This window comes from Thermobia domestica, chromosome 1 (genome assembly GCF_964235325.1).
Source record: "Thermobia domestica chromosome 1, izTheDome1.hap1.1, whole genome shotgun sequence".
NCBI classification, from domain to species: domain Eukaryota; kingdom Metazoa; phylum Arthropoda; class Insecta; order Zygentoma; family Lepismatidae; genus Thermobia; species Thermobia domestica.
Genome location: NC_137454.1, coordinates 263,473,644 through 263,495,048, shown reverse-complemented (window position 1 = coordinate 263,495,048; position 21,405 = coordinate 263,473,644). Strand labels below are relative to the sequence as shown.

Sequence of the window (21,405 nt, the reverse complement as noted above, 5' to 3'; positions counted from 1 at the left end):
CGATTATGCCGACTATGCTAATGGAGAGAGTAATAGTGAGAAATAAATGAAATTGTTTAATGAAAAAGTGGGAGGAAACGAGAGAAACCCGAGGACACTCATGCACACGGTGTTTGTTCATAATAAAGTTCATTCGGCGTGAGCTGGGATCGAACCAAGGACCCCATGGACCATAGGTAAAGTTATAAAAGAATAGGCGTCTAAACAAATACGGAACACTACTATCAATGAGAGTTATATAAGATTAGATTTTTAGTTATTTCATTCTAAGTTAAAATTTCAATCAATCTTGTTCTTCATTACTGTTCGAAAACTTAAAGTTGTTGCTGCAAGGACGTGATAAATCTTTTCAGTAGACGTCGCAGTCCCCTCCACAGCTTCTTTTTCATGTAAGGCTAAAGTAGTCTCATTTTAGACATCGAGGAAAAATAGTGGAATTACGAATTTTCAATGGGCCCCGTTTTACTCTGGGCTCCCTCAACGCACTGCCGTTAGTTACGTCACTGTTCAGGATGCATGATGCAGCTTCTGCTTTTAAGAATACTTTCTAAGGCAGTACGAGTTTTGTTTTAACTGCTGTGTGAATTAAGTTGTATTTGCTAGAAGTGTCGGTTAAAGGAAACTAAAGATCCTATACTCAAACACAAATAATCTCTTTCGAAACTCGAATGGAAAACGAAACGAATCGTCCTAAACATGTTACGCTTTTGAAGAGAAAAAGAGCAAAGCAGTAGTTGCACATACGCTTAATGGTGTTTCTTGGATACAAATTTTTAACTTACAAAAGTCATTTTCACGTCATGGTTTGATAGATGAAGGGTTAGTAAAAGGAATTCTTACGCTGGTGGTCGTGGGTTCGAATCTCTGCTCTTCTTGTTACTTTTTTCTCTTAGCTACACTTAGTTTGTGCATTCCAAACCTCGAAGTTTGGTTTGGATTATTTATGGAATCAGGTAGAGAATTAATTGTAGTCGAAATTAGTTTCAAATATGAGATTATAATTACATATTTTGTCTTTAACTTATTACGTATCAATTTTTATATCAAATTTTCCCGTCTTTATTTAATTCATCTTTCGGTGTAATACAATGAACATTTGCAGAGTGACGTCAGTCGGACGAAAGTACAATATTCCATTGTTACTCTAATATACCTAGGTATTTGTTCATATATTTATAAATTGTTTACTAAGTAAAAACTTATAGCGGTCCACATTATGTGTCATATAATAGACCGTACGAAGGCGGACATAGCAGAAGGCGTATTGCAAATATCCCTGGTGATAAAAAGTAGGGGTCTTTTTCACTAGATTCGAACCACTGTTACAGGCGGTTTTGGTTTACATAGCAAGCATAATACCACTCAGCCACCAAGTCTCGCACATTAGCCTCTTTATTAATGCAGAACATACTGAGACACTTACATTCACTGGTGTCGCGTAATGTATTTCATAAAATTGTGCTAATAAGTGGGTCGAATTAGGTAGCCCTCGAGAGGGCTGATGGTGTTGTGGGCGAGCATTTATTAATAGTGTGTATAGTTCCCTTGGGACTCGATTACAGCTGCCATACGCCATGGCATTGAATCCACCAGGCGAGAAATATAGCGTTGGGTGCAACAAATCGACCACGCATCTTCAACACGCTCCCAAAGATCATTAGATGTTCGTGGAGAATTGTTCGACCAGGTTTCCCGCAATGTTTTTGCAACAGAGGCCCACATATTTTCAATGGGGTTCAGATCTGCTCCATGAGGAACCCAGTCAACTATTTCGACATCAGGTTGCCTCTGCAACCATGTGTGAACCACATTTGAATTATGTATCGAGCTATTGTCCTGTTGCAAATATAATATGCCGTCACCTACATGAGCTTTTATTTCCGGAAGCGTTTTATCCAGATGTTCCACATACTTGTGGGCGTTTAGGCGACCAGGAATCCTGTAGATTCCTCCGAAATTTGCAGCCTTGCATATCCATGCCCAACAGTGGACAGTTACATGTCCCATTCGACCAGAACGGGAAACGTATTCAGAGGCATACCTTTTTCCAGGGGGGCGGTAAACACGCTTCGGCCCGAAGTTTGCACTGGAAAATATTTTTTCGTCTGTGAAAACGACCTCGTCCCACACACGTGCAATATTTAACTGTGCACACGCCAGACGGTCAACCATGTGGTCTTCTGTTAGTCGCTCCTTAACAGCTGCCCTGTATGATCTCAAACCAAAGGATTTGAGTCTACGACGGACAGTCGTAACATCGCCTGGGAAATTGGTTTCCTCTCGTAACTGTCGGGCAGACATGAAAGGGTGCTCACGGCATTGGGCAATTACACTCTGGTCTTCTTCGGCAGAGGAAACTCTTTGTCGCCCACTTCCTCTTTTACGTCTTACATCTCCTGTTTCCTCATATCTCCTCCACCACCTCCGTGCTGTAGCACGGTTAACGCCATATCTCGCGCCTGCCTCGCTATAGTTCATGCCCGCATGCTCAATTAAAGCAATCACGCTGCTTTTAACAGAAGCTTCGTAGTAAGCCATTTTCACACCAGAAGCAAAATGATAGCTTTGCTTAGGTGTTTGAACGGAACGTGCTTCATGTGACGTCACGTAACAAGGCGGAGTTTCCTCTCATTGCTGTAGACGATATCGTACGCCCTCTGCTGGGTGTTTCGTGACGGAAAAAGTGCTTTTAAACAGTTCATGGCGACCGCTTTGAAATCAAATGTAAAGTATGAGAATTAAATTTGTCATATCTGTAGTTTGGTGTAGAGACAGAACAAAATTGGAAACCAAACGTGTAAGAACAACTCAGATTATTAATATAAAACAAGTCAAAGATTATTAACTTGTATTATCATACAAGAAATGCGAGAATTTTGAAACAAAGAAAAATAACTTAGAAATTTGCAACTGAAGACAAAAAGAAAACTAACTTAAACACACTAAAGGGTATGAGTAGGGGGATTAATGGGGACGTCAGCAACGAGGCTATATGTCCCCGTCTTGATTAACGCGAGGGATGGATTTTACCATTTCACTTTGACGGAATAACGTAGAGGATGGAGAGGAGGGGGAAGATACATAACAGCTATAAATATAAAAATAGAAGTGACAATGTTCGGTGGTGAATAACTCTTGAACTACCCGATTGTTCTCAATCACATTTTGAACATAGATGAAATTCGAACCTGGGAAGCTTTTTGTTATTTCATTTTGATATTAGAACTTGCGGAATAGGAGGGAAGGGTAAGTATATGAAAATGAATAAAACTTAATAACTCTTGAACAATCCGACTGATCCCAATCAATCAAACATTCAATATAGATAAGGTTCGGACCTGGGATGTTTTCATTTCTTGCCTTGACGACACAATGTAGGGGAGGGGAAGGGGGGCTATGTAAAAAAATAAAAATAAAAATGCTGTCTTGGTGACTTCATCACGCTTAAACCACCGAACTGATCTTAATCAAATTATCAACATAGATGAGGTTCGGACCTGGGGTGGTTTTTATCATATCCCTTTGATGGTAGAACGTAGGGTAGGAAGAGGGGAGGGGAGATATCTATAAAAATGAATAAAACTTAACAACTCTTGAACCACCTGACCGATCTCGATCTAATTTTCAACATAGACGACGTTCGGGCCTAGAAACTTTTGTTTTAATATTTTCACTTTGACGGTAGAACATAGGAGAGGATAAGAGAAAAAGAGATTAATATATAAAAATAAATAGAACAACTCTTGAACCATCCAACAGATTTCGATCAAATTTTCAACGTACATGACATTCGAGCCTGGGGTAATTTTTGTCATACCGTGCCCCCAACATGGAGAGGGGAGAGGGATACATAAAATCATCGAAAATGACCAATATCAAAGAGTGCTTTAGTAATAGTAAAACCATAACATATTACTATATTTCTTTAATTTAGCCCAGCGAAATCGGGGTGCGACTTAGATTCGACGACGTCTTAAGTTCGAGTAGTTATCGAGAAATAATTAAAGATATTAACGCGTTATTGAATTACTTTGCTAATAATAATAATAATAATAACTATTATTATTATTATTATTATTATTATTATTATTATTATTATTATTGAAGATTTGATCATTCAAATATTGAAAGATCAAAATATTCAAATACCTTAAGACAATTAAACATGTGTCATCGCCGACTAATTATCACCAAACATTCTAAATTTAAACAAAATATTCACACATGGTTCCGACTTGAGAACCTCTAGATTATTAGCTAGCGTCTTGAGCACAGATACACGCTCTATATGCGCTAAATGGTATGTTTTAGTATGTTTAAATTAGATTTCCTTGCCTCCAGTTACAAAATTCTAAGTTAGTATTTTTCGTTCTTTCAAATTTTCTGTCGATTTTTTTAATCATATTAGTCAATAATCTTTGGATAGTTTATATTAATAACGTGGTTGTTCTTAAGCCTTTCGTTCGCTATTTGGTTTCTTCTCCACACCAAACTACAGATATGATACGTTTAATTCTCATACTTGTCATTTGGTTTCATAGCAGTCACCATTATCTAGTAAAGCATTTTTGTTCGCCACGATTCATGAGTTTTGTAACAAAACACGTCAAGAAATGAGTTAAATGAAAGCTACAAGAGTTTTTATCAAAGTTGAGTATTGTGAGCTAGTGACAAGCATATAATAACGTCTCGTATTTGAAAATAATGTTAGCTACTTTTAATTCACTAATTGGTATTAGATTTAATTCAAGCTTAAAGAATTGGAATGAACAAACTCAGTGTAGCTTAAAGAAACAAAACGTAAGAAGAATGGACGAGATTCGAACCCTGGCCCACCAGTACAACAATCCTGTTTACTAATCCCTCACCTAACAAGCCATCAACTTCTATGAGTTTTAAATTTGCAAGCAAATGATACCATTATACGTTTGTGCAATCAATGTTTTGCTGTTTTCCTCTTCAAGAACGTAACATGTTTGCGACGATTCGTTTCGTTTTCCATTAGAGCTTCTAGAGAGATGATTTGTGTTTGAGTATAGGATCTTTTGTTTCTTTTAACCGACAGTTCTAGCAAATACAACTCAATTGAAACAGCTGTAAAAAAAAACAAAAGAAAAACTAGTACTGTCTTAGAAAGTATTCCTAAAAGGGAGAAACTCCATCGTGCACCCTGAACAGTGACGGGAATGCGTTGAGCGAGGCCAACAGCAAAATGGGGTCCATTGAAGATTCGTAACTTCACTTTGAAGGGTTTTAATTAATTTCACACTTTTTCCTCAATGTCTAAAATGTAACTACTTAGCCTTAGATGAAAAGGAAGTTGTGAAGGAGCTATAGACTGTGAAGTCTACCGAAAAGATTTATCACGTCCTTGCAGCAACTATTTGCAGCAACTATTTCCAGCAAAAGGGAATAAGTTAGGGATGCGCACGAGTCGAGACGTGTCTCGAATCTCGACTCGACTCGACTCGAATTCGAGTCGAGATTCGAGTCGAGACACACTCTGTAAAATTCGGGACGAGTCGAGACAAACGTATTTCTCGACTCGAATTTTCGAGTCGAGACTCGAGTCGAGTCGAGACAGCTGGTAAAAATCTCGACTCGCCTCGAATGTCTCGAAAATTTTTCTATAGTTTTTAATATTATTTTGAAGAAAGTGCTCGATCAGAAACACTCGGCACGAGAATTTCGGAAACTGCAGGACTTGTCAGGTGTTCGAGGAGTGCTATGGTGATTGTCTTCAGCAAGTGGCGAAACCAAGGGGAAAAGACGTCCAAATGTCGAGGGGTTGGGTGCCTTCACCTCATTACAGATGTCGAACGTCGTAGGCTGGGCAGACTGGTAAAACAGAACAGGCGGCGAACTGCGTCGGAACTAAGATCAGAGTTTAATGCTGGGCAAAGTACAAGTGTGCCTGAACTAGTGTTGTCAAATTTCCGGAAATTTTGAACTTTTTTTAAAAAAAAACTTTTTTTCGATTTTCCGGAAAAATTGAAAAAAATGAATATGTTTGTATTAGGTTAATTTTACTAGTAATGATATCTTTTTTTTCAAACACGCGAAAAATTTAAGTTCAAAAATTTCAATATTGCGAATATTAAAAAATAGCACTCGAAAATAAAACTATTAAAATTATTATCTATATATTAAAATACTAGATTTACGCTTATATGTTTCTCCTCACAGAAAAGTTTATATGTTTGTCTGCTATCCTTTTAACAATGAGATCTCAAACCCACAAGTGCTAGAAACGTGCTGTTTTCATTGTCGATTCCAAATTTTATGTAAATTGTCCAGTTCTAATTGAATATTTTTATATGAAAAAACATGGCCATTAGTTCTTTATTACATTTATAGGGGTACACAAGAAGTACTGTGGGGGCGCGGTGACTCAGTGGTAGGGCGTTCACTTCCGGTGCATGGGGTCCCTGGTTCGATCCCAGATCGCGCCGTGTGGACTTTGTGGTGGACAAATACCATGCTCGTAGGTTTTCTCGGGGTTCTCCCGTTTCCTTCCACCTTCTTCATTCCACTATTTCATTCATTTCTCATCATCACCGTCTTCTTTAGCCTAACCACCATAACCGTCGGACGTAAAACTAAAGATTTCATTTCACTAGAAGTACTGAAATTTCTGAAAAAGTAAAGCATCATACCCTACGAGTTATATATTCCAACATCACATAGTTGTATATAGGGGTTGTATATCTGTCAGGCGTTTGTTTCATGGCCAAATGATAATGAAAACGAAGGATAACTATTTCTCCAGTCTAAGATTAATCTTCATTGTTTGGTAAGGGTTTTTTTTTTCAATAAACACCGTTTATCACTGACATAATTAATTGTGTGTGTACTTTATTTACTTATTAAATAATGCATGCAAATGCATACATACACGATATGGGCATTCAGTAAATGGATACTTGAATATTTGAATTCAATTATCTATACAAGCCGGCTACGAGTCTTTTGTCCAAACTACTCTTTGGGATGAGCTTCTTACCAGATGTGTAGCCTACCGAAGGACCACACATATGTTATCGAAACTATTGTGCTTTTTTTTTTATGCTTTGGCAGAAAGTTCTGTAGATATCGAAGCCCGCCAGTGAAGCCATATCTAGCATCTTGGTGCTAGATCTAGCATAATTCACTCCCATTTAGCATAGAACATCTTGACTTTAGCATCTTGGCCAAATCTCATTCTTTCCTCTGGAGAACAGAAAAAGAACGAAAATTTAGATGGCTCACTGACCGTTGGGAATTATCCCTTAGTTGAAGCGATGGTTGGAGTAATAAAACCAGTTAGTATTTCCGCTGTTGTATTGTTGAATTCACAGAAATGTTCAAAAATAAGCAAAACGTGACTGTACAAGATGTTTACTTACCCATAGTTTTATTATTGTCAACTGAACCCTGAGTGTCTGGGATGTTTCAGTCCCTTCTCACTTTACAACTTGAGAGGGGAGGGGGTATGACCGCTAAAAGAAATTACCGCACAACATCCCCCAAGAACTCATCGATAATCTGATTGAATCCATGCCACGCAGGTGCGAGGCCCAGTTGGCTATTCGAAGTGATCATATGACATATTAAGGAACAATCAGTGTTGTTGCCTTGCCTGTTTGTGAGCAGTTCGAGAGGTGCACACATAACCGTCTTGTGTCATGAGCCATGTGAACAAGGTTTTCCGTGCCCCAACACCAGTATGTGCCCCATTTTTCTAGTGTATCTTAAAGCATTCCTTCTTGTATGATAATATGAGTCAAACACAAGCTTATTCATACACTATCTTAAGGTCTTGTGTGATATTTCAGCTGAACCCCTAATTTTTTTGAGCATTATATACAGTATATATATATATATATATATATATATATATATATATATATATATATATATATATATATAGTGGCGGATCCAGGATATGATCAAGGGAGGGGCTGAACCATAGTCTGCAGTTTTATCCAGTGTAAAGCAGGATTGAAGTCCATTTTATGCAGTGTATACTTGAGTGTGAAGGGGGAGGCTATAGCCCCCTTGGATCCTCGTCTATATATATATATATATATATATATATATATATATATATATATATATATATATATATATACATGATCGAAAATGGCCTCGAATCCATACTCGCTGAGATGAACAGAAGATACCGTTTAAATCTACAAATTCAGCTCCATTAGTACTCTAAGGAGGATGGTGACATGTAAAGATAATTGAAAATTATCGATATTAATGTCAAATTCATAGTTTTGGGGCTCCACAAGTTCATTGGTGACAGTTTTGGTGCCCTTTGTGTCCAAAAATGAAACGTATTCTCCCCGTGCGAAGAACGGATATTCTGCTAGTCTGTAATAACTAACGGAAGTTTCATTTAATATATTTCTCGCTGCTCAAATTTACTCACTTGTGCGGTATATGTGTGTAAAGTAGAATTAAAACCTGTTGCTCTAAGTATTTTTCCGTTAGCGAAATACATTGTATATACACTAGGACGTCGATATTCCTAACGTCAAAAATCCGAACGCGGTCCCTAGAAGCTTTTTACATTTTGTCTTAACGCTAGCGATAAACAAACAATAGCGTGTCTATCGACGTTATGTGAAGTCAGTGTTTTTACAAATGTTCATTTATATGTAATTGTTTGTCATGTATTTTTATTTTTTCTTAGGCCTATAAGTTTTAAGTGTGACTTAGAGTACAAGCAAGCTCTTCAGAAACATTAAATGTAAGTAGCCTTACGTACGGTATTGTAATTACTGTATGTACTGAATAACCACTGTATCGATAGAAGAACATACCGTACAGTATATGTAAGCCTAAAATACATTTTCTTGGTCATTTTCGAAAATCCGAACAATTTGAAAATTCGAATACCTGTGGTCCCAATTAGTTCGGATTTTCCACTTCCCACTGTATATGTTGCAGACATGTTACAGCAAGTAAGATCACTAGCATCAGGCCAACAAATAGTTTTTAAACTACATTTTCCTGTTTTTCCCAATATTTCCGAACAAATTATTTTTTTAATGGTTTCAAAATTTCCGGAATTTTACATAGAACAATGAAGATATCTCTATGAAATATATGTTTGATTTAACATATTAACTAAAATAATTCTGTGATTAACAAGAATAATGATTCTGATAATACCCAAATTTTCCGTTTTTCCCCAGCTCGGGAAAACAGTAAAAAAAACTGTTTTTTACCCAAAATTTCCGTTTTTTTTTACAGGCCTTCACAACACTAGTCTGAACACGCAGTGCACCGAACACTCCTAACGATGGCGAATGTTAACACCACGACATCGGCAACTATAACTGAAATGAACACGTGACCATCACCACTTGACCTTGGCACAATGGCAGAGCATTGCATTGTCTGATGAATCCCGATATCTTCTTCATCATGACGATGTGTGGGTGCGAATCCGTCGTGTTCAAAGGGAACTGCTCCTTGACATCTGTACTGCGGGACGGAGCCAAACTGGCTGCGGCTTAATTATTATCTAGGGAACATTCATGTGAGCATGCATGTGTCCAGTGGAGCTCGAGCAAAGCACCATGACGGCCGAGGTGTCGCACGCTGCTTGCAGACTACGTACACCCCCTTCATGACGGCCATGTTTTCCATCGGTAGTGGAATTTTTCGACAAAATAATACACCATGTCACAAGGCCAGGAGTGTGATGGAGGGGTTCGAGGAACACAGGAGCGAGTTCCAAGTGATGTACTGGCCCCCAAACTCTCCGGATCTGAACCCAATCGATCACATCTGGGATGTGATTGAACGTAACGTGAGGGTGCATCACCCCCTCCCCGGAATTTACGGGAATTAGATGACCTGTGTGTGCATATGTGGTGCCAACTCTCTCCAGCGACCCACCGAGGAACATTGCGACCATGCCAAGACGCGTTGCCGTTGTTATTCGTGCCAAAAGTTGGACATACTAACAATTAGGAAGGTAAGTCATAATGGTCTGGGTGATGTGTGTGTATATTTTAACTCGTATATTTTGTCTCGACTCGAATTTCGAGACGTCTCGACTCGAATTCGAGTCGAGTCGAGACAGAGACTGTCGAGTCGAGACACGAGTCAAGACATCACCATATTTTCGAGTCGAGACAACATTTTCTCGAGACGAGTAGAGACAGGCTTAAATCTCGACTCGACTCGACTCGAAGGCATCCCTAGAATAAGTACATCAGACCTAAGTTTTCAGAAACGCTAAAAAAAACCTTCCCGAGGCGTATTTGTATTTGTCTCAACACGTGTATGACTGATTAATTGTAGCAAAAGAACTGACAAACTCTAAGACAAGAAGAAGAATCTTGTATTGTAGCACTGCAATTGGTGAGAAACGCTTAAAAGTGGAAAAAATATTTTTATGTACTTATTCCCTTTTTCCAATCAGTGGTTCAATTATGAGCCTATATTTTTGAGGTGTTAAAAATAATAATAAGAAGAAGAAAACTTATTAACTGGTAGGTTACGCTGGACTCTTAATTGTGTATATGGAATAATGGAACGTGGGGTTATACAGAGGATTTTGGATTTTTGTTGGCGATCAATTAATCTTTACCCTAGTAGGGAATACTGGTTGGTCCGGATTTCGAACAGTAATGAAGATCAAGATTGATTGAAATTTCAACTTAGAATGAAATAAATAAAAATCTAATCTTATACAACTCTCATTGATAGTAGTGTTCCGTATTTGTTTAGACGCCTATTCTTTTATAACTTTACCTATGGTGCATGGAGTTGTTGGTTAGATCCCAGCTCGCGCTGAATAAACTTTATTATGGACAAACACCGTGTGCATGAGTGACCTCGGGTTTCTCCAGTTTCCTCCCACTTTCTTCATTAAACGATTTCATTCGTTTCTCACCATCACTGTCTCCATTAGCGTAGTCGGCGTAACGTGGGACGTAAAACTTAAATATTTCGTTTCATTTTTCTTTTGTAACTGTATCTCACTTTTCCTGTGACGAGAGCATCATCTAAGCGAGTATTCAGTGAATTAAACCACTATATTCATAGCACAATAGTACAGAATGAAGTTTAGCTCTTAGGCAATCTCCAGCATGCAGAGCAAAAAAAGCCAATACATTCATATTGAAACAGTAGTTAACGAATTCCTCTGCGAAAAAGATCACCCGTACTTTTGTGTTTCAGATGATAATTTATAATTATACTTAGTTGGTTGAAATTTCTCCATAGTTGTGGGGGCGAGATACTGAAAAAATCCCTACCAAGAGGTGAAGGTGACATGTAAAAGTAGTCAAATACGAACGAAATTAGTGTCGAATTCATGTGCAAAGATGAAAAGTGACACTGTGGATGCTGCGTAGGTCCAAAATAAGCCTTGGTTGGCTTCGAGTTGACAATGGGAGGGTGATAGGAATAAAGAATCGAAAATATCCTATATTTGTGTCGAATGGATAGTTTTCGGGATCACTGACATAAAAGGTGATATTTCAGATGTGTATGTGTCCAAGGTTGGCCATATTGAAATGGGGTCATAGGGAGAACCAGTAAATACTTCAGAACAGTTCCTTTTTGGTGCGTTTCAAGACACTGAGAGTGAAAAGTGATAATGCACAAATCACATTCTGAATTATCGGAGATATGACTTCTGGGGAAGTGTCGTTGCTCCAGGGAGGCATTACTAACTGATCACTCCCTATAATAGTCACTGTTTTGCAGGGCCGTAGACAGAAATTTATTTCAGCAATCGAAAGCTTGAAAGGAATTTATTTGAGCGATTGAGGGCATATCTTACTAAAATGTCTATCATCCAGGGGCGGACCCAGGATGATTGTTTGGGAGGGGCGGTCGTTCGAAGTCAAATCAAGGTAAGAGCGGATTGCAAAAAAAAAAAAAAAGAAAAAAAGAAAAGAAAGAAAAGAAAAGAAAAGAAAAAACAAATTTAGAAAAGGAGAAGTAGCTCTTCTGCAGAATTAACATTCTTAAGAAAGTAAGGCCTATCTACTTTAGGTTTTAATTTACGTTTATAATACAAAGATGAAAAATACTTAGGATATGTTTTATTTTTAAAATAAAAAGTATAAAAAGTTCCCTATTCTGGGGGATGTGGAATATACAGTATGAGCGTAGCTCAAATCAAATAATCAATAAGAATGGTCTTGATTGGAAGCTCGGACCATCCACGTAGGAGTAACTTACATTAACCATTCACCTAACAGACAATGACGCACAGGGCTTGGCACTACTTTATCAGATGGTTCTATCAAATGTAACTTAATTAAAACAATAGTAACAAATTTTAAAGCTTTAAAAAGTGTCCTGTAGAAGAGGAAGTTCATTTTGCACATTGTAACTAAGTTACAAGAGGTTTACGTCCTATCTGAACGGCGCATCCACTGAGTCAACTTTTGGAATATCCCCTTAAGCTAGCTTTCAACGCAGCTAACGGAAACGTATGTGAACCAGTAATAGAATTCTCCGTAGCAGAATGGATAAAGTCATGGTTCGATAACCACAAGGCTTGTGGTTCGAAACCCGTCACCGAAATCAGACTTTTTAAAATCTTAATTCCTCAGTTATGAAGATCTTTCTCTCCTTTCGTAATCATCTGATGCTCTAAAAAGAGTTCTCCACATTAATTCGACAACTGCCTAATGTGATCCTCTCAGTTCGAAAACTTCCCTTCTTATCTTTCACAAAATCAGAATTTTCGTCATAATACGAATACTGTCCGATCATTTTTTCCCCAATTCTAAATCTGTGTATCCAAATCATCCCTCTCCGTCTCCATACTTCAATCCCTCTCTGTATCTCTCTCTCTCTCTCTCTCTCTCAATATCACCCAGGAAGTCATATGGCTTGAGATCAAACCTTCGACTCTTGAAACCAAATGTAAGCTCTTTAGCAATGTGCTATCGTAGCTCTATAGGTTTGTTGTTAAAACCAGTGTCTTTTAGACTTTATTCGGGGGGGGGAGGAAGAGATTCTCCGGCGACATAAGATTTTCACTGTTTATTAGTGTATTACTATACATTTGATCAAAAAATACGTATTTATGAAGCTCAAGAGAGGGGGAATTACACCCTCCTGTCCTGCCCAAATGACGCCCCTGAAACATTTGCTTGCACTTGCTAAAAAGAAATTCAATGAATCATTGAATAAAACTCGTTTCTGTCCGTAGATATTTTAGAGCTCTTGGCAATTTCCATAGATTTCTTAGGGAGCATCTTACTAGCTTGCACTCTTTAAAGAAAGAAAAGAATGAAACTAAAGATATTTATGAAGCTCTGGGAAGATTGTGTGACTTTCCTTTAATTTAGGCTCTTAAAAATATTTCAGAACAAACGAATGGAAAAGACTGTTTTAAAGCTATAACGTTGTAAACTTGATTCCTGTTTCTTTTTCAACTGAATGGAAAGAGTGTACTACGTCACACACACTGCTTTAGACAAGGAGAGGTGGAGGACGGGGAGGAGTTGGAATAAATACTAGAAGCAACTAATCGATTGATACATGTATTGCGGGAATGCATAAGAAAACTGGGCAAGAGTTTGTTATTCATTTGGACTTAGAATTTTTGTAACAAATTTTATGCCGCGGACTGTACATTATGCATAGAAATTTGTGGAAATTTTCCATTGTTGGTGACGTTGACTTTGTTGTAGCCTTTAAATGAATTGTTGCAGCCTTTAAGTGAATTAAGGTGAATAAATTATCCTTACCATGTCAACGAGAGTTGATCAATTATTGACAATATTCTCGGATACTTTTTCGGTATATCACTGATTAGCTGTTAGATCGTCTTATTATGTGGAATATTATAGAGAGGAATTCCATTCAGTTTCCATTATTGTTAACCTGGACTGTGTTCCAGCATTTAAATGTAGTGTTGCTATCATTATCATGGTAACGAGAGTTGGCCTATTATCAACGATTCTGAGAAGTATATGTAGTGGCACGTTCGTCTTACTTTTATGACATAATATCAACACACATAAGGCTAATAACGTTATGGCGTATCTTACTCCTAGAACAATTTATGAGTATTGTAAACCACATTTCATGCGTTATCCACCCTGGAAAGTGCATCACGAATTTTGGTAATCAGTTTAATCACACGATTAGAATGTTTTATGAAGTATACAAAGCTTCAACAAGCAGAGTGAATTTATCGTTAGAGGATACACATTTACTTGTTTGCAATTAATATAAATAAACGTGATACAAAAACAAAAGCTCTGAACCACACTACACTAAGACTAAGAGAAGTCAATATAGCTACATCTATATGTATGTATATCTATCTATCTACCTACACACACAAACACACACACACACACATACACATATATATAGCGGGTGATTCCGTTAGTCCGTACCAGGCCTTTAAATCGAAAACGGTCCGAGATATGTACAAACTGAAAAACACGTATCCCATTAGTTGCAAAGAGCAATAGAGCGAAGTAAAAAGTTTCGTCCCAGGGTCCCAGACGGGGTCCAACTAAAAATTGTCAAATGGAAAGAGGGGTCAAGTGGTATATCGCTTGAAAGCCCTTGTAAAAAGAAAGAAGCTACAACAAGTCCCGATTCTCTACGATCACCCTATGCAACATGGCGGCGGGTCAACATGTCATCAAAAGTTGCATTGAAAACAATATGGCCACCCCTATAAATCTGAAACCGGTAGCCAGAAGTAAAAATTAAAAAAACAAGTGTCTCATAATTTCAACAGTACAACATATCACGGTAACCAGTTCTAGATATCCAGGCAGGGTCCACCTCCAAATTAGCAGTTGTTTGATTGTGCTTTAGGGAACACCCTGAACATTTTGAACAGCTATATTTCCTTGGTAACATACGTTTTCCGGGTACAATACTACAGAGACTGTTCAGTCCTCTTTCGTGACACTACTGAAAAGTGTTGTCTTGTCTCGTCTCGTAGTCAACACAGTATGGAAATGGAAGCGTTATGGTGGAAAGGTAAGCATATTATATTGAAACGTCTAACGTTGTTCTAAGAATTAATTTACCATCGCATAACGTACAAAGGATATATCATATTTATCTTGGAGACGGCTGCTGTTCGTTATGTAACAGATGTGCACTTCACACAGCACGTTTTACCGAAATTGTTGTCCATGTACAGCAAGACAAAGGTCCAGATGGCGATAATAATTAATGCCCACAGCTTCAAGCTCTGCCTCTCCTATGCTTCGAAATGCGGTCATTATACGTTGCCTCATATTTTCTGGTGTAGTTGGTCTATTCGTGTAAACAAGCTCCTTGAGTCGACCCCAGAAATAATAGTCCATGCACGTAAGGTCTGGAGAGCGAGGAGGAAAAGGAGTATTGGACCCTCTTCCTAACCAACGGTGAGGAAATAAAGTTTTTAATGCACCTCTGCATATACGAGCAGCATGTGCTGGACAACCATCCAATTGCATCCACATATTACGCCGCACATGAAGTGGGATGTTTTCCAGCAGTTGTGGTAGATGTTCTGTCAAGAACTGATGGAACAGAGCCGACGTTAAATTTCCATCAATAAACCAGGACCCAATTACATGTGTTCCAATGATACTATCCCACACATTGATGCTCCAACGTCTTTGTCGGTCGATCTGTAGTGTCCAGTGAGGATTCTCCGCAGCCCAACAATGCGCATTGTGTAGGTTGACATGACCATCACTTGTAAATATTGCTTCGTCTGTCCACAGCACGTACATACTGAAAAAGGTGGGTTTGTCCTCAATTTCTGACGGGCCCTATTACAAAACTGGAGGCGCTTATTACGGTCGGCATCTGTTAGCACCTGGCACAAGGAGATATGATACGGGTGGCGTTTATGCTTCCACAGTATACGCAGTACACTTGTTTGACTAATTCCGGGATCCCGGACAATATCTCTTGAGGATGCATTAGGACGTACTTCGACAGCAGCCAAAACATCAATAACGACATCGTTGTCATCTACAATTGGTGCATGTTTGTGACCCCCATATTCAGGAGGTATGCGCCCTGTTTGTTTCAGCCGATTTGCTAACCGTCGAAGTACATTATGGGAAATTGATTGTCGCTGTGGGAACCTTGCGTTATAAATTCGGTCTGCAGCTCTATAGTTTTGCCTACATTCTCCTAACACCATTAATATGTCAAATGCCTTCCCGTTCGTATATGTCATTGTTCCAATACAATGCTAACTTTAGCCGACACTGCACTAACACACGATATTAGGGTAGTACGTGCCACCTTTTACAATGAAATGGAAGCCTTCTGACACAGCACAAGTACTTCACTGCAATTCGTACTAACGACTCTTCAGCAAAGCCTGCTCAACTTACTGTGGAATAAAATGTGTTCCAGCGTATCTCACGTTCGTGCCTTTCAATTCAAGGTTGTCTGCGACTGTTTCTCTCGAAAGGCGTATGTTTTGTACAACAAACATAAACCAGCAAACAGCACAATCCAGTTGCAGTAATCGTTATCAAAGATGTGTATGTTTATTCATTTCGGTATTTCATTTGATGTTATACGTTTCACGACATTAATGTCTTATGAATTTTACTTTTACACGACGGATAGGGAAGAAAAGGGCAGGTAAGGACAGGGCTGGAACCTTGCGTCAATCCCATTATTCGCCTGTTGTTACTGAAGAACACTGAGCTTAAGATAGGTACAGTATACAGACGAACCAGGCTGTGACATCATTCAAACCTAGGTCGGGTATTGGGGGGGAAATGCATTCTCGAGCGAAAATAACACAATAACGCGGAGAGGGTCCCAACGTGACACTCGGGAATTGGCAAGATTTATATGTTATTGGATAGCACACGGCAAGTCCAGAATATAGATCTATTTATGCCGCCGTTTTGGCTTCTGGGTTGAATGCGGGCAAATGGTGCAAAACAACATGTCCCAGGGGGAATGTTCCTTATAATTGCTGTACCCTGGAGAGTTATGGTGTGCATCATGGAAACAAATCATCACGTAGTACACACAGCCGAAATATTTCGTCCGTTGCACTAACCAGTCGGGAGGATACAGTGTTCAATTTCCTTGATCACATAGTGTCGGATGTCTGGGAGGGGAGAGGCCACCCTAGAAGCAACATCACAACTACCGACAAAGGGCTTTCAAACACACATCCCGTGCGGATACCAAGGTCAAGATCTGGGAAGAGCCCCAGACCTCTTACAAAACAGATGCAGGGAATATTGGTAAAGCATGCTTGCCTCGTTCCACATCTCGAAGAATTTGTGCAAGCAAAGTGAAAACAGTTGTTTTCTCCCGACCGACTAGTGTCATTGACTCAATATTTCGGCTGATTGCACCACTCGCTGATGTGTTTATATGATGAACACCACAACTCTCCAGGGCTACCGGGCACTGTCCAGCAATTTTACCGCCAATATCACTGGAATATGTGTTTTTTCACATTCATTTCAATGCAACTTTTGATGACATTTTGACCCGCCGCCATGTTGCATAGGGTGATCGTAGCGAATCGGGACTTGTTGTAGCTTCTTTCTTTTTACAAGAGCTTTCAAGCGATATACCAGTTGACCCCTTTTTTCATTTGACAATTTTGAGTTGGACCCCGTCGGAGACCCTGCGGCGAAACTTTTTACTTCGATCTGTTGTCCTTTGAACATCATGTGGCACTTGTTTTTCAGTTTTTCCGTCTGGCTGCCCGTTTCAGATTTATAGGGGTGATCATATTGTTTTCAATCCACATTTTGATGACATTTTGACCCGCCGCCATGTTGCATAGGGTGATCGTAGAGAATCGGGACTTGTTGTAGCTTCTTTCTTTTTACAAGAGCTTTCAAGCGATGTACCAACTGACCCCTCTTTCTATTTGACAATTTTGAGTTGAACCCCGTCGGAGACCCTGCGGAAGACCCTAGGGCGAAACTTTTTACTTCGGTCTGTTGTCCTTTGAACATCATGTGACACTTGTTTTCCAGTTTTGCCGTCTCGTTGCCCGTTTCAGATTTATAGGGGTGGTCATATTGTTTTCAATGCACATTTTGATGACATTTTGACCCCCAGCCATTTTGCATAGGGTGATCGTAGAGAATCGGGACTTGTTGTAGCTTCTTTCTTTTTACAAGAGCTTTCAAGCGATATACCAGTTGACCCCTTTTTTCATTTGACAATTTTGAGTTGGACCCCGTCGGAGACCCTGCGGCGAAACTTTTTACTTCGATCTGTTGTCCTTTGAACATCATGTGGCACTTGTTTTTCAGTTTTTCCGTCTGGCTGCCCGTTTCAGATTTATAGGGGTGATCATATTGTTTTCAATCCACATTTTGATGACATTTTGACCCCCAGCCATTTTGCATAAGGTAATCGTAGAGAATCGGGACTTGTTGTAGCTTCTTTCTTTTTACAAGGGCTTTCAAGCGATATACCACTTGACCCCTCTTTCCATTTGACAATTTTTAGTTGGACCCCGTCTGGGACCCTGGGACGAAACTACGGACTAACGGAATCACCCGATATATATATATATATATATATATATATATATATATAGTGTTTGAAAAAGAACTCCCTAGTTTCAATGCGTCCTAGAATCTGTACAAAGTGACATACACTATTCTAGTTTGTGGTGTTTGATTCATCAACTCTCCAAGTTTGGCTCTCCTGCAGTTGGCAGGTTTGCTTGACCTTGAGACGGCACCAGTGCTGTTTTTTTCCTCTGTTTCCTTAATTCAGTCCAGGTAGGCGTGCAGTGCAGAGCAACTCAGCAACAATGTGTGCTCCGCAACAGAAAGCGCAGTGTATTATTTGGCCTGTGGAAACTGAGTCAGATATAACAGTACAACGTAATTTTAGACGTCAGTATCCGTCATTGGGTAAAGTCTTTCAAGGAAACCGGTGGTGTTTTAAAAAGCAAAATCACCAGGTAGACCGAGAACTTCGGAAGATGTTGTTGAACAGATCCGTCTTTCTTGTGGTCGGAGCCCGAAGAAGTCAATGGTCAGACGTAGTCTACAATTAGGAGTGCCTAAAGGTACTGTGTATGATGTTGTGCGTAAAAGACTTCAGTTGCACGCCTACAAATTGCAACTGTTACATGAAATTAAACCTACTGATAAAATCGAAATTTATGAGTTTGCTGCTGACTTTCTACACATAATTGATGATGTCAATTTTTTAAAAAAGATTCTCTTTTCTGATGATGCTACATTTCATGTCAGTGGAACAGTTAATCGTCATTTACGGGAAAGAATCGTACCGGCGGTTGGGATAGTTACACCTGAAATGTTGGTGAATACGTGGCGAGAAGTGTAATATTGTCTCGACGTGTGCAGGGCCACAAATGGATCCTACGTTGAAGTCCACCAACATTAAACAAAACTTGAAGGAATTCTCTTTCATGATATGTACTCATTGATGTAAGTTTTCATTCATTTCCCAATTAAATTTATACTTAAAACTAGTGAGTTCTTTTTCAAACACCAGGTCGGATAGCATATATCCGGATTGATATCACAAAATAAAAAATATATACTCTTAAAATAAAAAAACCTGATTAAAATGCTAATTGTATATACTTGTTTCTAAACATATAGCTTCCCTGAAATTCCTATTTCAAACCAAGATCAAAATTTGTATTTAATTGTAGTTTTCTATATTTTTTAATTGATTATAGTAAATGTGATCTTATTTTCGACATGCATCAAGCATGGAGATTTTTTATCACACAACATAGTATTTTTTAATGATTTTTCGAATTATTCAGGATTCTGCATACCTGGTTCACGTCCAGAACTCATTAATTCAGATAATTTGAAATCACACTATACATACATGTCTATAAAAGTAAGTTATTGTAATAATAATCTATATCATTTTAGATTTCAGTAATCGTGGGTTATTTTAAGTTTATTCTGTGATTTTTATTATATCATCTGTTTGAATTTTAGAATAAATTTGTATGAAATTTTAGAATATAAAGTTTTATTTACCTGAAATGAGTCCATTTTTTGCTGTGTCGAGTGGTACAAAGTAGTCCCAGAGATTGATGCCTACACGAAAGATAGCTGCTCTTACCTTGTTGCACGTCCTCCATACTTCTGTCAAAGACTAAGAACAAAAACATTTCGGAAATATTTCATAGTAATATTTTATGAAAAACATGTTCTTAATAGTACTAACATTGCCATATCATAGTGCAATATATTAAAGAGGTTACTTTATTTATTTAAATACAAAGGTAGGTTGGACTTCTATTTCTTTTTTCACAATACTAGGTCAATTAAATTGAAAACATAGTTGGGTTCACCAAATTAACAAGAAAATGCATTATCATTTCATTTGAACAAAAAATCTTCCCCCACAAATAATTAACATATGAGCCACGTTCTAAGATTTCGTCAATTATCTCTATTATCCGTCTGCATTGATTAAAGAATCGCAATTGTTTGAAAGATTACCTGTAATTGCACTGACTGCAACAGATTTCACTTTCATGGCACAACTTTCTAATTCTGTAATTTTACAATGTTTATTTTGGAAATTCTTGACAATTTCCATTACAATGTTTAATTGCTAAATCTAGGCAAATTTTTCTCGTTTCTTTGATTGGTCTCCACACATTTTCAATCTATCAACGGAATGTACATTCATGAAATTATTTGCATTCTATAGGATTTATTGGCAATGTCGGCGTCAACAGAAATAGCAAACTGGCTTATAGAAGGAATACATTTATCCAATTTCTGTTTGAGGTTGTTTTAGAAATATACAATTGGCGAAATATACAATCGTAAGTATTGAGAAGTCTCAAAATGTACATTCTTATTTCGATTTGGTATTTTCATTTCTCTCTCACGTTCGGACTATCCCTGAGCAAAATATTATTATGGCATTTTTCGTTTATTTCATTTTTTAGAATGTAAAAGGAAGAATTTGGTTCGCAAAAATTATTGGAACTTCTACTATACTTCTTTTCAAAATTGACAAATTTTCTGGAATTTACTTTATACCTTAATTTGATAATAAATATAATTTCTGTTTTTTGGAAGTTGCTGCTACTGTGCCTTTTCACCGTGCACTTATAACTATTGGTCGGTATCTGTGACCTACATTTATATTACATTTCGAGAATTTTCTCGTTATATTGTTTCCTAAGATTTTTTCATTTAGTACGAAATTGTTACTATTACTATAATTTCTAAGTTTCTTTCCAAAAGATTTCAAGTATTAGCAGAAACATTCTTTGAATTAGGAACTAACATGCTATTTCTTTTGAATGCTACTTCAGTGGGCCTACCTTCATTGAACGATCTATTGCATCAACTGTTTTGTTTTTCAATGAAATTTACATTATGATCTAGAACACTTTTTCTTTCAATATGCATTGATTCAGAACCGTTAGCTATTTTCCAAAACGTTAAA

At 38.1% G+C, this 21,405-nt stretch overlaps 1 protein-coding gene across 1 annotated transcript in view; it reads right to left on the bottom strand.

Moving 5' to 3' along the window:
• LOC145679576 (uncharacterized) overlaps positions 1–21,405 on the bottom strand; it is a 694,799-nt gene that overhangs the window by 635,711 nt on the left and 37,683 nt on the right. The window contains exon 2 of the mRNA XM_081750156.1: positions 19,974–20,091. Coding sequence (XP_081606282.1) covers positions 19,974–20,091 — 118 coding nt within the window. The remainder of the gene's footprint in view (positions 1–19,973; positions 20,092–21,405) is intronic.